Source organism: Populus trichocarpa, chromosome 10, assembly GCF_000002775.5.
Source record: "Populus trichocarpa isolate Nisqually-1 chromosome 10, P.trichocarpa_v4.1, whole genome shotgun sequence".
Lineage (NCBI taxonomy): Eukaryota > Viridiplantae > Streptophyta > Magnoliopsida > Malpighiales > Salicaceae > Populus > Populus trichocarpa.
Window position 1 is genome coordinate 15,046,854 of NC_037294.2, and position 18,273 is coordinate 15,065,126.

Genomic DNA, 18,273 nt, shown 5'->3' on the forward strand with positions numbered 1-18,273 from the left:
TTTGCATACGGAAAAAAATATCCAAAGAGCTTAGAAGAAAGCATATCGAAAAATTGATGGCAGAAGGCTAGATGCTAAAAGAAAAAAGAGAGAAAAAAAAGAGAACTACCTACACTCTCAAAATTATACCATTAATAACAACAACATAAAAACTGTGCCTTAAGATTACTACTTTCTTCTTTAAAGTTCAATAAAATATTACAAGTTTACTCGAGAAACTACAACTCGAATGAAGCCAACCGAATGTGAACATTTTTCGCTACATTCAAAAACCAAGTCTTACATTACAACGAACGTAATCAGCGAAAACACAACGACAACATGGGCAATTGTCGAGGGAGTGCATAACAATTTTTGCTTATTTCTTTTTTTTTTGTGTTTTTTTTTTAATTCATCCTCCAACAACTTAATATATATATATTTTTTAATTTTATCATTTAGTATTAGATTATTTTAAAAATTATATTTGATATTTTTTTTTCTATTGGTTTACACACTGATTTTATTGATTTAGTTTTCTTGCTCAATTTCAACCTTTAAAATTGGATACATTGGGAGTAGAGTTTTGTATATTTTTTTAATTTTTTTATATGAATTTATCCTGATTTCAAAAGATTAACTCAAGCTAATTTGACTTATTTTTTCGGGTTGTTTTTACTAATTGATTTTTTTTTGATTTTATCATTGAACATTGAGTTAGTTAAGAATTAGACTTTATAATTTATTTCGATTTGCTTTTTATGGAGTTCTCCTGATCTCATTAACCGGGCATAGTTTTGACATGTTGATTTGGGTTGAATGTGTTTATTTTTTCGAGTAATTTTTTAATTGAGCTTCGTAATGTTTTTTGAATTGCTTTTTATGAGGTTATCTCAATTTCATAAGTCAGATAATGAGTTTAACAGGTTGACCTAGTTTGACTTGGTTAGTTTTTGAATTGCTTTTTTCAATTTCACTCTTAAACAACTCAATCTTCTTCTTCTTTTTTCAATTTCATCCTTTAATATTAGGTTGTTCAAGAATTAAGTTTTATAATTTTGTTTAATTTGCTTTCTATAGAGTTATCCTGGTTTCATGGATTCATTTATTTTTTCTTAGTTTTAGCCTTCAACATCGAATATGTTAAAAATAGAGATTCTAATTTTTTTTATTTTTTTTATGGAATTATCTCAGTCTCATGACTCAGGTCGTGAGTTTAATATGTTATCTTAGATTGACTTAGATTTTTTCTTATTTTTTTAATTTTTTTTTAAATTTTATACTTCAATACTCGAGGATTGGTTAGATATTAATTTTTGTTATTTACTTACCATTAAACTATTTTGCTTACCATGGATTATTCGTGCAATAATTCCTGTTGAACCGAGAGCCACATTTCCTGTTAAACTTTAGGAATATACGTGGGCTCAACCAATATTGGACTAGGCTCTGAACTCCTTCAAAGGCCAAGAAATCTATTGGGTTTAACCTCACTCGTTAAGATCTTTCAGCACCGGCCTGACAATATCATCCCGTTAAGATGCTGTGTATTCACACAAAAAAACAAAATAAAATGAACACGCAGCGTTTTCAACACGTTTTTCAACATAAAAAAATAATTGTAAATAAAAAACGTTGGTGCATATATTTAATTAAATAGTATAAGAATCATATGTTAATAAATATAAAAAAACTGTTAAAACTAACTAAAAATTAAATTAAAAATTTAATAAATAAATATATTTTATATCGCATCACTTAATCCAATTATGTTTAATAGTTTTATTTTTTGGAACTAATTTATTATTTAATCAAAGAAAATTTCAAGGAAAAAGAATTATGTAGGGTTGAAAAATAAAATAAAATACAGGCTGCTAAGCCTGGATGGCCCAGCATATCTGGTCCATTAAAGAAAAGGTCGTGCGAGCAAGCTCCCAAGGCTAGACACGCTCTCTTAACCTTTTGTACAGGTAATTATAAACCTGAGAATCATACGGGTAAACCAATCATTTACAAAAATGAACAAGAGCATTAAAGAGTAAAGAATTTTCAACAGATGATCAGATAAGAGTTGCAGTAAAACTGTGACTTTCCATGCCGGCATGTCAAACAAATTAGCAATGAACAAGATCAGCATAACAATTAAAGAGGGAATTAACTCAATTTATACTTTATTATTGAATACCTTAGGAATTACAATTGCGCCAACGCAAGAACACACTGCATTCTGTTGCCTGTGCTACCCTCGCGGCCACGCCTACATCAATCGCAATTCACAAAGCAGCAGCTTCATCAAGAAACAAGTCATCAACATTGTATCCGCAACTCTTGCTCAGGAACACCTAAAACAGTTCAAGAAAAAAGATTTTTAAGTCATTATTTTTCATCAACTGGTTGCATATTTTGGTAAAATCATGCTGTTATGAAAGAATGCAAGTAAATATGAATAGGCTTGTTCGCTACTAAGCCTAAGAAATTATAGTAACACCAAATCCGGAAAACTAAGAAATAGTAGTATCAAATTAATTGATACCTAAATTAGTAGTGTGATAATGAATCCCAAAAATCAAGGCTCTTCTGCTTAGACAACCTGATAATTTGTAGTAGTTTATCCCATTACAGTAATTAGTGCTGCCAACTTTATGACCAAGCTAGAGTCAAGAGCAGCGTTCTCTACATTTAAGATTTTTTCTTTTCTTAACAAAACAAACAAGTTATACTAAAATTAACAGTCTAAAACGAACACAATTAAGGAGGGGGGAAAACCCAGAAGAACTGATAAAAGGAAAATCCTAGTGCATGAACAGAGAGAGAGAGAGGTATATTACCAATGGATGGTTGAGACTTGAGAGATGAATCAAGACACATGCTTGGCGTTGTGAAGGAAAGCAGCAGAGCAAAGAATGGAAGCAATAAAAACGAAAATACCCAAACCAATCACCAAGGAAATCCCTGCTACCACTAAATCCATTATGCTTAACCCCGTCAACAGCACCATCTTCTTCCTCCCGGTCTTTACTAGTTTTTGTCTGCTCCTTTTTCATATAAAAAGGAAATAAACCCAATAAAATTGAGAGAAATCTGATGTGGGTTTCTTTAGTTCAAGAAAAAAACTCAGACATTTCAAGAAAATCTCTTTGAAGGAACTAAAGTTACAATATAGCATCACTTCTCATAATAAAGCGAAAAAATAACTGTATCCACCTGTCATAAAATTATGAACTACAAAATCGACTGTTGCCCACTCGCAGGATTTATCTGAACAGGAAAGGTAAATTCTAAAGGATTGAAAGAGAATATCAGGATATGGACATGGAGGTGATGAAACCAATGAAACCTGTAAGATTTATCTTCTTGGGATACATTTTCTTGGTATCGGTATGTGCACCAGGTCTCCTCCTCATCCACAGTAATAATGTCTCTGCCCTCCGTGCACGTTAACATCTCCATCCATTTTCTTTAATCAAATTTGTGGTCACGCAAACTCCATCCAACTGCCTCTCTCTCTCTCCTAAGGAATTTCCAGCACATTTTGATCATAAATTTTTAAGTTCACATGACCAAACTTTCGAGTTACACATGTTTTTGTGCTCTGAAAATTAGTTTCTATACTTTTAATTTTCAATTTTGACCTTTGTGTACTCTTCATATTTTGCATGTAAAGCTAATGACATAATTGGATACCCTCGACTTCTTTAACCTTTAACCTAATTATTTAATTTCTTACTTTTTATTATTGATGTTGATGATATTTAAGTCATTTTATTAGTTTTATAGGCAAAGGACTTTTCAAATATATTAAATATAGGAAAGTTAAAAATGAAACTGAGAGTACATGAGCTAATTTTCAAATCTTGAATGATTTTTAAGTAATTTTCATAGACTTGAGACACAAATTCATTCTGTAGTGTTAACAACCTTTAAAAAGCAATGATGCCGCATCAGAATTATATATATTCAAATCACGAGCACAGAAGGCTTTCTACAATGCATGTACAATATTCAGAGCAAATACTGCAAAGCTCACAGTAAGTGACAGGGAGCTACTATGTCCGGATCATTGGATGCGAATCATGTAACAGTGGCCATTTCTCTCTTGCCCGTTGTTTTTCCCATCTCCCTCTAACAAGCTTCTTGAGTCATTTCTTTTCAGAAGTGAGTTAAACTGCACGACCACCTTATCTTAATAAATCACTCTGTGGACGGAGTGCATTTCCTCTTGAACTAAATTTAAGGAGGCGACACCTTGTTCTTTAAATGCAACCAGGCATGCTTCATGAGAAAAAATTATACTCCATACAGCTACTGGGTTCTGGCTAGTCTTTGTTAAATATTCAACACCATTTTATAGGATAACTTGGAAAGTTTGGTTGTGCCCCTTCTACGTAATAACCGTTGCCGATTCCTTCTCTTCCTTAAATGGTCCAAGATTTCAAAGATAAAAAACGGAGTAATCGGCATGTATTTAAAACTGAAGTTACCAGACTACAAGTATACGCCAACTGGTCCAACACCTGATTCACGATTCATTAGAATTTACCATGATCAGATAAGCTTCTAGAGATAAATGGAGCATCGATGCTTGTATATGCATTCACTAGTTTGTATCTATTTGTATGAGGTAGATAGACTTACCTGGGGATTTTGGCATAGGAGGAGGGGCTACTGGTGGCATTCGTTTCCTCATTGGGAGGGGATCCGATTCCTTGATGTCAACTACGACAGCATCGGATGTCAGGAATGTCTTGGCCACCGATGTTGCATGCTCCAAACAACATCTAACCACCTGCTTTCAATTCATTGATTGAAATTAATGAAAATTTTGACATCTTGAGTATATGTTATCAACTGCAAAGTAAATGGTCCAAAAAAAGAAACGAAAAGTGGTAGTTCTAACAGAACAAAGAAATGGAATTGCAGAAATAAATCTTCAGCCAAAGTTGGCACACCAACAGTCGAGATACACTAGTTTTCTTCTTTTCTGGTGGTATCTGCCAGTACTCATGTCATTCAGCAGTTAAATTTCCTGCTAACTAAATCACATTCAATTATTGAATGCGCTGCTTTGAACATATTATCTAGGTACTGGCATTGATACCTATTTACTATGCCACATCACTTTAGAGCATAGTGGTCTGCATATGCAGTCGCAAATTAAGCCCTTTTTCTTTTGTAGTGGTAGCAATTTCTTATCCATGTTCGTCACCTAAAATGGATATGTCATAAGCAAGGTGCATTTTTTTGGATGATTCACGTGATCATATCATTGAAATACCTTTGTGGGATCTATAATTCCAGCAGTTATCAAATCCTCGTAAGTGTCTGTTGCAGCATTGTATCCATATCTTATATCAGCATTTGACAAAACCTAAAAAGTTCACAAGTTTTGGAACCAAATTGTTGTTATAATGATTAAAAAGAATTCAGAAGCACAGATTTTCAAATTTCAACATCTTATAATCTTAAAGCACAGTGAAGAATCAACACGCAAAGACCTGGTTTATGACGACATTTCCATTTACACCTGCATTCTTAGCTATTAATCGTGCAGGATAGCTCAAAGCTCTTTTGAAGATCTCAGCTCCAATCTGCATGAAATTAACTTAAGATCACTTAACTTTAGTGAGCAGTTGAAAGAGCTGACATCCGTGGTGAAATATTTTGTACCATCTGAAATGAGACACGACAAGATATTACAGCATATATATAAATTGTAGGTATTGAATTTCACATTGATCAGACAAACTTTTCCAAGTCTTATCATACTATCCACACTCTTTGAATGGAATTAAATAAAATAATTACAGAAAATAATTTGAAAGAAAACATGCCTTCTGCTCTTCATTATCCAAAAGTTCTTTAATACCATCCACCTTAGTTGATAGCCTCAAAAGGCTACAACCACCTCCCACTACTACACCTTCCTCAATTGCTGCCTGCAATATACAAGCAAGCAGCTTATTATCTATAATTAACAAAAGACCACCTGAAAGATCGATGAATTAAAACAACAATTTACCTTGGTTGCATTTAAAGCATCCTCAATTCTCAGCAGTTTGTCCTTCAACTCGACTTGTGTTTGTGCTCCTACCTATAAATCAATCGATAACAAAAGAACAATGAGGAGTTACATACGCGAGATGATCACATCTTCAAGATGAGAAGTTGCTGATTACTACAGAGCACTTGATTACCTGCAGAATAGCAATCCCTCCAGATAACCTTGCTATTCTTTCATTCAATATTTTCTTTTGAAATTTTTCTTCAGTGTTCTGCAAACACGAGAGACAATGGTTCCATGGTGGTCGTCATTGTCAGGAAATTTTTTTACCACGTGGCAAGTATTCTCAAAATTTTAGGAACCTTAACTTCGAAACTGGATTATGCATGTCTTAGGTTATAGTCAAACTGTGATATTCCATTTTTTCACCTACTCTTGATTACTCAGTGAGATTTTTCACCGAAACATAGAAACTTATTTTGTTCTGCGAAGGAAAACATTCTTGTTGCTGAAAGGAATTAACTTTCTATTAATTGCTCACATAGGAGAGATTAAAGCACGGATCAAAAGACTGAAAAAGGTTTCCTATTTTTTGTAAAGAGTGATTGGATTGATAATGGGATTGATAATCTGCATAAGCCAAAACTAAGATACCTTTGTACTAAGAATATCTGTTCAACGTGGAAAAGTTTTTCTAGCATTTGTCATCCTAATTATAAGGCCAAAGGAATAACAGATTTGACTCAATGTGTGTACAAGTTGACTGTCACTGATGATCATGCAATGGATGCTACTATGGAACTTGGAAAGAAATGAGAATGCTATAATGGAAGGGATTACATTGTGAAGAGCAGATGCACCTCAACAAGACTACATATCTGAGAAACCCTTTTCTCCACAGCTTCTCGAGTGCTCCCATCAGTTACTATCAACGTAGAATCTTTTGTTATCACCACCTTAGTAGCAGTGCCCAACACCTCCTTCCCAGCCTTTTCTAGCTTCAGCCCCATATCATCTCTAATTACAGTGCCTGCAAAACATGGAATCATCTTGTATGCATCCATGAAACCAAAGTTATATACATGTGTGTTACATTTCCTTTGCATTCACTTATGTTTCACAGGGAAATGGAATTAGAATTAACATTCATTTGGCATCTCATGGAGGAATGAAGATTGCCTCAATGCTTCCCAACTCAAAAGGACAAAATATATATGAGATGCTTGCCTTTATCCTCATAAACCTAGAAGCTCGGACATAAAACCCTGGTGGTAGAATCAGACAACTTACTTAACAATGCAATAAATAACAGCCAGAATTGATGCACAAAGTATAGGAAAAAAAGAAAAAAAAACAGTAGAACTTAATCTTCTACCTCCTGTCAAGATAGCGATGTCATCCAAGTAGTGGCTCTTCCGTTCACCAAAGGCAGGAGCTTTAATAGCAGCTCCCTTCAATAGACCCTTGAGTTTGTTCCTAATGATTGGAGCCAGAGCTTCCTGGTCCACATCCTCTGCAACTATTACAATTGGGTACATCTCTTTAACTGCATTATCCAATATTTTGAACACCTCCTTTGCATTCTGTATTTTTTTGTCAACCAAGAGTAGCTGCATCCAAAAAATCTCTTACTTTCTGATAATTTCATGGAAGAGCATGACAGACCGTATAAAGTTTCCTACCTTGCAGTTGTGGAACTCCACTACCATTCTTTGCCGATCAGTTACGAAGTAAGGAGACAAATATCCACGATCAAATTGCATTCCTTCTACAATTTCTAGGATGTTCTCAGTACACCTTCCTTTCTCAATTGTGACTACTCCCCTTCTTCCCACTTGTTGAAGTGCATCGGATATCATGTTTCCCACTGTATAATCATTCCCTGCGCTAACTGCAGCAACATCTGCAAGCTCATCGTTCTCAACCTGCATTATGTTTCTTAAGTATGATTGCTTTTCCTACAGAAATACATTTTGCTCTTCACACAAGCTTTTTGCTTCCTCTTATCCTGGATATTAATTATTTCAAGCGAAATTGAAGAAGAAAAGCTGTGTTACTGACCTCCCTCGACATCAATTTGAGTTCAGATACAAGAGCTTCCGAGGTTTTCACAATCCCACGAGCAATTTGAACAGGATTCATGCCAGATGCAATCACCTGGAATCAGTGTAATCTTTAATGCAGAAAGTTTTCAGAACTTTTCATAAAGAATTTAAGGATATTCAAAATGAATGCTAGAATCCACTTCATGAAATAAATGACAAGCGTATGCCAACAGCCAACTAATTTTTTTTTCCAAGATAACAAACTCTCAGCCACAGTGGAATAGCATGTTCTGGGCCTTCAATTATCAAAATCTGAAACTTCATTGCACGAGACGCTCCACTTGTCTTGTGTGAAGTAGTTGTTACCTTTTGACCCTCAGCGATTAAACCATGAGCAAGAACCACAGATGTTGTCGAACCATCACCAGCAAGGTTATTTGTTTTCGCACCAGCTTGCCTCACCAATTTTACTCCAACATTCTCCAAGGGATCCTCCAGTTCAATCTAAATATTAATCCAGGCATAGAAGAAGCAGTTAACTAGGAACATAATAATGCCAAGGAATTAATAATGATCCATTATCATAAGAAAAGACTTTTTTCTTATGGCCAACATCGTTATTTTTCCCACCTTCGTGATTCATGAAATCAAATTCAAACAAAGATAACGAAACTGTAGATGCAGATACGAGCATTAGCGGGCATGAAAGGACAGTACAGAACATCAATGGACTATTCATTTCCCTGGCTCGTGACGCCAGCGAAATGGTTAGCAAGAACTTCACAAGCATTTGAAACACAGAATTGTAGTTTGTTGCATTTGAAATATCATGAACCCATATCAAAACTGTAGACAATGATACATTCAAGTCTGCTTCTGTAATGGAAAATAGATGCATCACAAAAGCTGTTGATTTCTACATGGAGTTGGAATGGAAGTTGTACCAAAATATAGAACATAAAAGGCAATATGTGTGCAATTGCAGTAAATAGTACCTCTTTGAGGACAGTTTCTCCATCATTAACAATCTTGGGAGGTCCATACTTGTTTTGCAACACCACATTCCTTCCTTTCGGTCCTAAAGTCACTCCTAATAACTCTGACACCATCTCCACCCCTGCCTGCACAGCACGAACCAATCATCATCGAAGGCAAAACTCAATTTGAAAAAGGGAAGGTTGTGTGGTGTCTTGAATTGCAAACCAGAAGTTTCTTCGTGGTTGAACCATCATGGTTGAAGTAAATTTCCTTGGCCATGGCTTTCGGGCTTAACATAGAAGGAGAGGAGACCCTCTTGAGCCTTGTTGGGTTAGTGAGAGATATTGCAGAGATTAGAGATGGAGAGCATGCCATGGTTAATGCACCACCAGCAAATAACTGTTCGGTTTTGTTTCTTTGGGATATCAGCTCCTTCGCTATTTGAGGGATAAGGGAGAAAGAAAAAAATATCTTGGAGTGGATTTTGGCGCTATTTCAAGAATCTTTCCGTTTTACTTTTTTATATCTGTGTTTAGAGCAGGAACAAAACATTTCGAAATTCAAGTGATAACCAATGGGCCAAATCCATAGATTAAAAAGAGACTCGAAGGACATAAATACAAGTGTCCGTCCCAAAGCCTATAAGGCCCACAAAATCCCAATCCAGCTCATGAAAAAATCTGCCCTCGATTATTGAGATTTGAGGACCCTTGTAATTTTCATGGGTTTTGCTCACCTTATCCCTTTTATTTGTTTGAAATATATAAACAAAATTATAAAAAAGATTTAGATACCTGTTTTGATAAAAATAATGGTTGAGGTTTATGTACAGTAAAAAATATGTATAAAATGTTTGGTAATTGTGTGGTTACGATTGCTTTTCAAAGTGCTTTTTACATGTAAACACATTAAAATAATTTTTTTAAAAAAAATTATTTTTAATATAAGCGCATTAAAATGATCTGAAAATATAAAAAAATATTAATTTAAAGTTAAAAAAATTAAATTTTTTCAAAAGCGTTTTTGAAACACAAAAACAAACAGAGCTTTCCTCTCTAGTTACAAAAGCATGTAAAAACTGCTTCTCAAAAACTGTGTTTCGAACTTAATTTTTTAGTGGCCCTACAATAAAAAACGTAGTTTAGTGTATTACTAGACACCTTACTGTGTTTTTGCATCACAAACGCAAAAGCTCCAAGTAAATAAATGTAGCCTTAATTGGTGCGTTGTGGACAGACATTAGCTTTCCTCTCTAGTTTCCATGCATGTTCTTGCCAAATTATACAGTCGTCAGCTTATTTTAAGGGCATTCGAATTTCGATCATAATTACAGTAGTCTTAATTACAGTAGAGTTGATTAGTTTATCTAGACAAATAGCAGTAGAATCTGATGGGAATTGTAATCGATCTAGCTATCTAAAGTCAACGTGAAAATAAAAGTCAAATAGCCTCGATCGATAAGCAAATTAATTAAATGAAGCACGATCTTTGTTAATTAATGTTCAAGATGCTTCATGTTTGCCTTTTTGAAGCCCTCTCTTATTTTCTGCTATTTAAATGCCGATTACCTCTTCTTATTATTATAGTGTTTCGCATTGCCAAGCGTGATGACATCTACTTCAATGAACCGCATGGAAACTTTCACACAATTCTAGATATAGCCCGAATTCTAGCACTGCAAAAAAAAAAAAAAAAGTCATGTTTTTGTGCTAATGTTTCGTTTTTTTATCAGTTTTTTCCATGATTAAGAAAAAAAGATTAAAACAGGCCAATTAATAACGGTTGTCAATTTTATAAATTATATAAAGTCAATTTCCTGATAGGAAAAATTGGATCCCCCGATGTTTCATTTTTGTGTTTTTTTTTTTATTGATATTTTACTTGTTCGAAACTTATCACATGTGGAGATGTGAGCTAGACACGTGATGCATGAAATTCATGAAAATTAGATGCTGATTATCAATGGACCCAAATTCGTTTTTTAAATAAAATAGTACGATAAATTTAAAGTTTTTATATAATAACATTGTTTAAAAAAAATTAGTAAGATAACACACTTTTACTATATCACACTTCAGAAGCTCAATATTTAGTAAATATCACTATTAGGAAGCGCAATATATTTAAGCATCGCACTTCTAAAACGCGACAATTTAGTATGTTGTGCTTTGAAAATGCGACATCAATTAAGATAGAAGAACACACAAAAGAACAACACACAAACTTTGCATCTCTCTTCAAAAACAGACCAATGCCCTTGGTTTCTCTCTAAAAAAACCCAATAAACACTTACATTTTTTTCCCTTAAAACAATTAAAAAAATTAAACATATCCTAGTCTCTAAGCATCCTTGAATGTTTTTTTGTTAAAAATCCAATGATACATTTGTTGTCGCCATTGCCCCAGTCTTTTCTCTAGTCCTACAAGCAAGGTAAACATTCTACGTTGCTATGAATTTGTGTTTGGTTTAGTTAAAATGAAATGATTATTCAAGTTGAATATAAAGTATATGGTGACATTAGAATTTGTTGAATTGATGTTAGATTAGTTAAAAATATCATAAACTATGAATGTTTTTAATATAGTTGAATATGAAAATATAATAAATTAATTTTAAATTAATTATTTTAATTAATTATATGTTGTGTTTAATTACTATTAAATTGTCGAATTAGGGATTTTATGTATTGTCGGAATCAACTAATAATGAAATTAACTACGCTTGATGATTTAATGCAAGAGATCATGAATGTAGTAGAATTATAACGAATTACATGTTCCATTGAATTATTGATAAGTTGACGAATTTAGTGTTTTCTTTGAATTATATTAATTTAATAATTTGCTATGAATTTGGGTTTGATTTAACATAATTGAGCATAAAAAGATTAATTAGATTTCGTTTCATGAATTATGTTTAATTTTTAGTGAATTTGCTTTAACGTTAAAGGTTAGAAATTTGATTGAATTTGATATGAATTTTACTAATTAGGATTGAAGTAATGCAATTTATTTAAAATTATGTCTAATTGACCAAAATCCAAATTGTTTTACTTTTTTTTTACAAAACATCTCGTAACATGTTTACGTTGTGTCATTACATGATGCTATTGTTGATGACATGAATAGTAGAATCACATACAATGGTAGAAGCATTTTATTGTTAAATGGCAATCTAGGTATGTTGTATGCAGAAGTAAAAGAAACCATTTGTTGTTAAATGATAATGATGTTGTTGATGATGATGAAATCATATCTCATATTCCTTAATTAGAAAATGCTAATGGGTATGGCTTTGTTATTTCTAATGACTTGGCATTAAGCCACAAACACATGCCAAGAGGGTCTGTTTAAAAATTAAAAAAACATTAAGTAATAAAAATGATTTGGTTAATGCAATTAAACAATGACATGTTGCAAATTCGGTTGAATACTGAGTCCAACAGTCGAACTTTATATTTGCTCAGTTACAATGTGTGCAAATATCTGAATGAAAATGATATTTACGTAGAAGATATCATATAAAAGATCGGATTCATTTGAGATAATAAAGTTAAAAAGATTACATACACGTGTTTCGATCTTTGTCTAAAAAGACCATTATCAGCTTAATGTAAATTTTATTGTTAATGCTATATCAGCCCTTGTAATTAATAAAATTTCAATGACAGTTGTAATCTGTTTGCTGGTTTAATTGATTATTGTGATGCGGTCGACTAGTTTGTAAGAATTTAATTAAATATTGTGGTTAGAAACCACGACATGCTTAAAAAATAAGATATTTTACCAAAACTTTTTGTTTTGTGTCATTTCTCTATTTATTTGCATTTTACATTATGATTGCCAAAATTATCCATCTAATTTGGTGTGCCTTTTCTCGTTTATGTTTAATTCAATTTATTTTTTATTTATTTTTTTGTTACAAAGAAGAGGATAGGAGGAGAATGATCCTACTGCTAATCGAGCCACAGGCTTATCGGCATGTTGAATTAAAATTACCGTAATCGAGTTCTAAAAAACTACAAGAGTAGCTAAATCATGAAAGGTTGCCAATAAATTCCCATCCGGAGACCGAGATCGGTAGGTGTCTATCACATGCAAGATCCTTATCAAACACCAGCAAGGACAGCTAGCTAGCTTCTTATCACACGTAGCACAACTCCTTGACTGCATCATCGACATGGAAAAGGCAAATGGACGAGAGGAAAAACAATTCTCGACGATGTCTCTAAATGGTGGTGTTTCCCAGGAAGAAAGAAATAGAAATCATTGACCCCAAGTGGGCACTGGCGATGTAATGTTTGACTTTTGGTGGCATGATTTCAATGCTCATTTATGGAGGAGCCTTCCCCTTACTCTCCATCCCAAGTCGGTCTCACTTCTCGATACACCGCCTCAATTATATAAGGTAGCAAACCTTTTCATCACCTTCCATTTATCTCCACAAGCTCTTCCTGTCTTAATCACAAAAATGCCAAGGAAGCTCACTTTCTTAATGATGGTACTGTTTCTTTTATCCTCAGGTGCAAAATCCAGGTCTATTTCAGCCTCCACCAGGGCAGAATCCACACCGCCGGAAACATCCTCACACATTCCTGCGGGATCATCGCCTGTGAGCTTGTATTTCTAGTCGTCTCCCACAAGAAAAATTAAGTTATCTATCACGATGCAAGATTGCGAGCTAATGTTCTTGTTTCTGTTCATGCAGGGGGAGTCAAGCATCAATGATGAAGGGTACTCATGCTCTGGGTCAGAAAGTGAAGAAGAGTGTTTGATTAGACGGTCCATGGCTGATCATACAGACTATATCTACACACAAGATATAAGTGGACCATGACCCTTTTCCCCCCTCTCTTTTTTACCAGTGGTATTTCTGTACTAATTAGTTTTATTTTATCATTCAATGGTTAGAGCATGAACACTCAGTTTTTATATCGATCAGATTTCATCGTTACAGATTCTCTTCTTGTGATACGCCTTCCACTGTTCTACAATAAAATGGCATTAGTATAATGATTTATGCATCTGGGCACCTGTTGTTGTTTGCCACTTATTTGGTACCCCATTAAATAACATATATATATATATTGTTCAATGACTAAAATAACATTCCCACTGGTATATCTATTTGAAAAATTAATTATACTTTGTAACCTAAAAATTAATTAGTTACTATATTCGAAATACTAACTAGAAAGCATACACTAGAAATAATAAAAATATCATCGAAAAACTTGAAGAAAAAAATAAATTAGCGCTTCTCTCCCATCTTTTTACATAGGGAACCATCATCTCCATCGTATCTCTCCCTTTCTTCTGCGCAACAACCTTTCCCCATCACCTCCAGCAGATTCTCCATCTCTTTGACTATTTTATCCCTATCTACTCTCCACAGTTGCCAGCATCTCATTTCGCCCCATATCTCTGCCAAAACCTTCGTTCTTTCCGGGCAATTTAACCTTAAATGGAATTAGAAATCACACCTTTTTTGACTCAAATGTCAGTCAATTTCACAGCCTTGATCTGCCTTAGTTTAAACCCAAAAGCCGGTCAGTTTGGACCACGAATCATACACGAAAACACAACCGAAACCCATCTGAATCCTTACGTAAAGAAAACACAAAACACAAATGCATTTCCCGATATAATGAGATAGTGGCTTTGCCAGTGGATGAAGATGAATGTGCCGCTTTATTTCTCGTGGCAGCTCGACATATTTTTATGGAGAAAGAGGTGGCAGGAGGTGCAACTGTAGCAAGGACCCCATGTTGGTTCGTGTAAGCATGAAACAGAATGGACACTATGAGCCTGGCATTGGAAATTGCTAAACAAAATGATCTGAAGTGGAATAGTGTAAAAGTGCTTTCCCTCCTACCTTTTGATATCTTAGATGATAAAGAATTGCTCTCTTTATTTTTGCAATGAAAACTCTCTTTATTTTCTTTCTTAACCTTTTGAACTAAAATCAAAGAGACGAAATCACAATCTCTCGCTCTGCCAATAAAAAATTAATCCTACTAGTATTCAATTGCCCACCTTTTGACCTGCAACTTGACTTTTTCACGGACAGCTAAGCATTCAAGAGACTCAAATTTCAAATAATCCCAATGGAAAACGGAGGAAAGTTTGCCACAAAAAAGAAGAAGGTAGAGATTTTGTGTTTGATTTTGTCTTATACCTTATATTTGTTTGGGTTTTTCTTTTAGTGTCTGTTTGTTTATGCAGCTGCGGCAGCTTTTAAAATAAATTGTATCTTTTATATGTTTGGTAATGATAAAACTTACTTTACTTTACTATTGATGTGGGATCTATATAAATTGTGTTTCAAACTTAAAAAAGTAGCTCTCAGATGCTTCCCTTCCCCGCATCAACTTATCATGCAGTGGAAAGTGACTCCAGACTCCACTGTTTACGTGAACAGTGAAGACACTCTCCACTGTTCCGGCTGGACCGAGTCTGGTTCAAAGCTGAAATGCATTGAACCGGGTCCGACTCAGTTAAAAAAATCAATTTTAATTTTATTTTTAATTGTGTTTTATTCGAAAAATTAGAAGGAGATCGCTTGATGACGTAATATTTGCTGAATTTGATCGCAATTTTATTTTTTTCTGATGATATTCTACCTGATTTTGTTGCGCGCTTAAAAAACCAAGGAAACTGTAGTATCCACTGTTCTGGTCGGACCGGGTCCGGTTCAAAGCTAAATGCATTGAACCAGGTCCAACCCAGTTAAAAAAATTAATTTTTATTTTTAATTGTGTTTTATTCGAAAAATTAAAAGGAGATCGCTTGATGACGTAGCATTTGCAGAATTTGATCGCAATCTCAATTTTATTCCTGATGATATTTTACCTGATGTTGTTGCGCGCTTAAAGAAATCAAGAAAACTGTAGTTCTTGTTGGATGAATTTTCATACGTGATGGAATTGTAGATAGTTTAATGGAATAAAAAAAAATATTTTATATAAGTATTATTTATTTCATGATGTAATAGCAGTAGTTAAATCTACAATATTTAAATTAAAAACCATCAATATTAATATATATACATATTTTATAATCTCAATTTGAAAAACATTCTTTTAACCAAACATATTAAACTACCTTTTGTTCAAATTCAATTTCAACTAAGTTTTAACCAAACATATATAAATATCAAATCAACCTTAACTAAAAATATTTTTTATAAAATAATTTTTTTAAATCATAATCACAAAAGCTATCATAATACCTAATCATCTCTTCTCTCTCATGTTAGACATGTGTTTGACAAAGAAAAATATGAGAGAGAAGAAAGGATTAGCGTGAAGGGAAAAAAATGGGTTATATTTATATTATTATTATTTAATTGATTTTCAATATCTGTTTTATTCAAACTGCAAAATGTAATATTAAAAAGTTTAGTTTTAAAAAAAAACAATATGCTCAAATTAATATTTTTTTTAATTTTAATATCTACTGACCTATCGTGTTCCAATATGGATCAATTGGCCCTGGAGCAAAAGATATATACGAAAGACATCCCAAAGAAAAATAAATTAAATATACAAACACAAGGTTTTATATGGTTACGTCCACGCACGGCAAGAAGACGAGGATATTCGACAATCAATAGGAAGCAGTGTGCAGAGGTTTTGGAGAAACTTTCAGCTCTTACTCGGCACACCAAATACAACGCACGCAAATCGTTTAAAAGATAAACTATTAATAAGAATTTGAAATTAAAAAATTTATTTTTTTTATATTTCCAAGTTTGAACTCTGTGATTATGTGGTTGTTAATATGATGAGTATTGGAAATTTACATGATTGTTAATTTTAGAGCTCATAGAATTAATCAAGGTACGTTCAAGCTGGCCCGGACATCCACGTTAATTAAAAAAAAAATTACATCGCATGCACTTTCAATTTTAATCTGAAATTCTTTCTAAAAAAGAAAGAAAGAAGAAGAGCACGTTGATCTAGCCGAGCATTCTAATTTTTTTAAAAGCTTGTGATGCCATATGGACTGAATTACTTTCCCCCATTAACAATTCCAAGGTTTTCCGTGAACTTTGAAGTTTAAGCACATTGATTTGATTTCTTAACTTGTTCATTAAAACTGAGATTTTGACAGTTCAGATTTCAGAATAAGTACAGAAACTAAAATATTCATTAAAAAAATAATTTCTGGTTGAACGGAGATGTGTGAACTCTTAGGTGATCTGCTAAAGCCCATCCAGACTTCTTACGGATTGAAACAAAACCCAACATAATGGAAGTTTTGTGAAAAAAAATGCGGTTCATTTTATTCAAGTCAACTATATAATCATCATGGGTACTAATATTACCTAATATATCTGTGTTAGTATTAAAAAATAATATAAATTAAATTCTAAAATTTCATATAATGGTTTAATATTGTTTTATATTAGAAAGCAAATGATAGCATGGAACTCTAAAAATTTAACTTGAAAGAGAATATTAAAAAATAATATAAATCATATATATTTTCAAGTAAATGTTTCATTCGATTCCTGTATCTGTAGGAACAAATCCTTGTGCAGAAAAGAAGAAGAAAGATATGCGAGGAACAGACAGGCTTGCCAATGTAGTTTTATATGCCATTATTACAGAAAGGAACCGTTTGCAAAACAACACCTGAAGTACATAGGCTCCACCATGATGATGCCCTCGGGATTGGTGAGAAAACTCTACTCAGGCAAACCAAGTTAGGCAGGGCAATATTGGTGTCCTCACAAAAAGCTAAGAATAGTACTTCATGAGCTGGTTGAGGGTATTTTAGTGGATAGCCCTTTCAAATGTTTTTGCTTCTTGTAGCAGTAGTTCTTACTTGTATGATGAGCCACTACCACCAGCACCTCCACAACCATTTGTCTTGTTGCTCCTGCAATCGTGAGCAACACTTGACCTAGCTATGGGACCTCCCTTCGCCTTGGCGTGAATGATCCAGTTCAGACAAGGTCCACCACTACCAGGAATTTCTTGTTTCTTCATCATCTTTTAGTCCACCTGAGAAAAGTCTTACTTCCTCTTATAGTGAATGAAACAAAATCTCGAAACGTCAGAGATCATTGTTTCTTTCTCCTTTTTCTTTCTTTCTTTCTTTCTTTTCTTTTCTTTCTTTCTCCTTTTCTGGTTTCGTCAATTTCATCTGTGATTAATTAGTACTTCTGGTGGACTCTAATATTAAGGGTTGCATGGTGGGGCTCTTAAGTTCATGATTAAAAGTTGTTCAAGCATAATTATTCTTTTATATGTTCCTAATGGA

General features: G+C 33.6%; 2 protein-coding genes across 5 annotated transcripts; one reads left to right on the forward strand and one right to left on the reverse strand.

The window, feature by feature from the left end:
- Positions 1–3,889: 3,889 nt before the first annotated feature.
- Positions 3,890–9,503, reverse strand: LOC7482225 (chaperonin 60 subunit beta 4, chloroplastic). 3 transcript variants are annotated; one of them, XM_024609602.2, is made up of 14 exons: positions 9,229–9,503; positions 9,021–9,146; positions 8,392–8,529; positions 8,042–8,137; positions 7,663–7,905; positions 7,356–7,590; positions 6,841–7,010; positions 6,174–6,251; positions 5,999–6,070; positions 5,811–5,915; positions 5,475–5,567; positions 5,255–5,347; positions 4,615–4,765; positions 3,890–4,493 (listed from the first exon to the last, which is right to left on the reverse strand). In XM_024609602.2, exons 1-14 carry the CDS (start codon positions 9,376–9,378, stop codon positions 4,465–4,467), a joined length of 1,779 nt encoding a protein of 592 aa, XP_024465370.1. In that variant the 5' UTR covers positions 9,379–9,503; the 3' UTR covers positions 3,890–4,464. The 3 variants fall into 3 exon arrangements, 1 of the variants encoding a protein (XP_024465370.1); XR_008060421.1 differs by lacking the exon at positions 3,890–4,493 and having other exon boundaries at positions 4,709–4,765; positions 5,255–5,649; XR_008060422.1 differs by lacking the exons at positions 3,890–4,493; positions 4,615–4,765 and having other exon boundaries at positions 5,291–5,347; positions 5,475–5,649.
- Positions 9,504–12,852: 3,349 nt separating this feature from the next.
- Positions 12,853–14,027, forward strand: LOC112328773 (phytosulfokines 1-like). Of its 2 annotated transcripts, XM_024609341.1 has the most exons (3): positions 12,853–13,411; positions 13,527–13,623; positions 13,712–14,027. In XM_024609341.1, exons 1-3 carry the CDS (start codon positions 13,320–13,322, stop codon positions 13,838–13,840), a joined length of 318 nt encoding a protein of 105 aa, XP_024465109.1. In that variant the 5' UTR covers positions 12,853–13,319; the 3' UTR covers positions 13,841–14,027. The 2 variants fall into 2 exon arrangements, with proteins under 2 accessions (XP_024465109.1, XP_024465110.1); XM_024609342.1 differs by lacking the exon at positions 12,853–13,411 and having other exon boundaries at positions 13,427–13,615.
- The last annotated feature ends 4,246 nt before the right edge of the window (positions 14,028–18,273 follow it).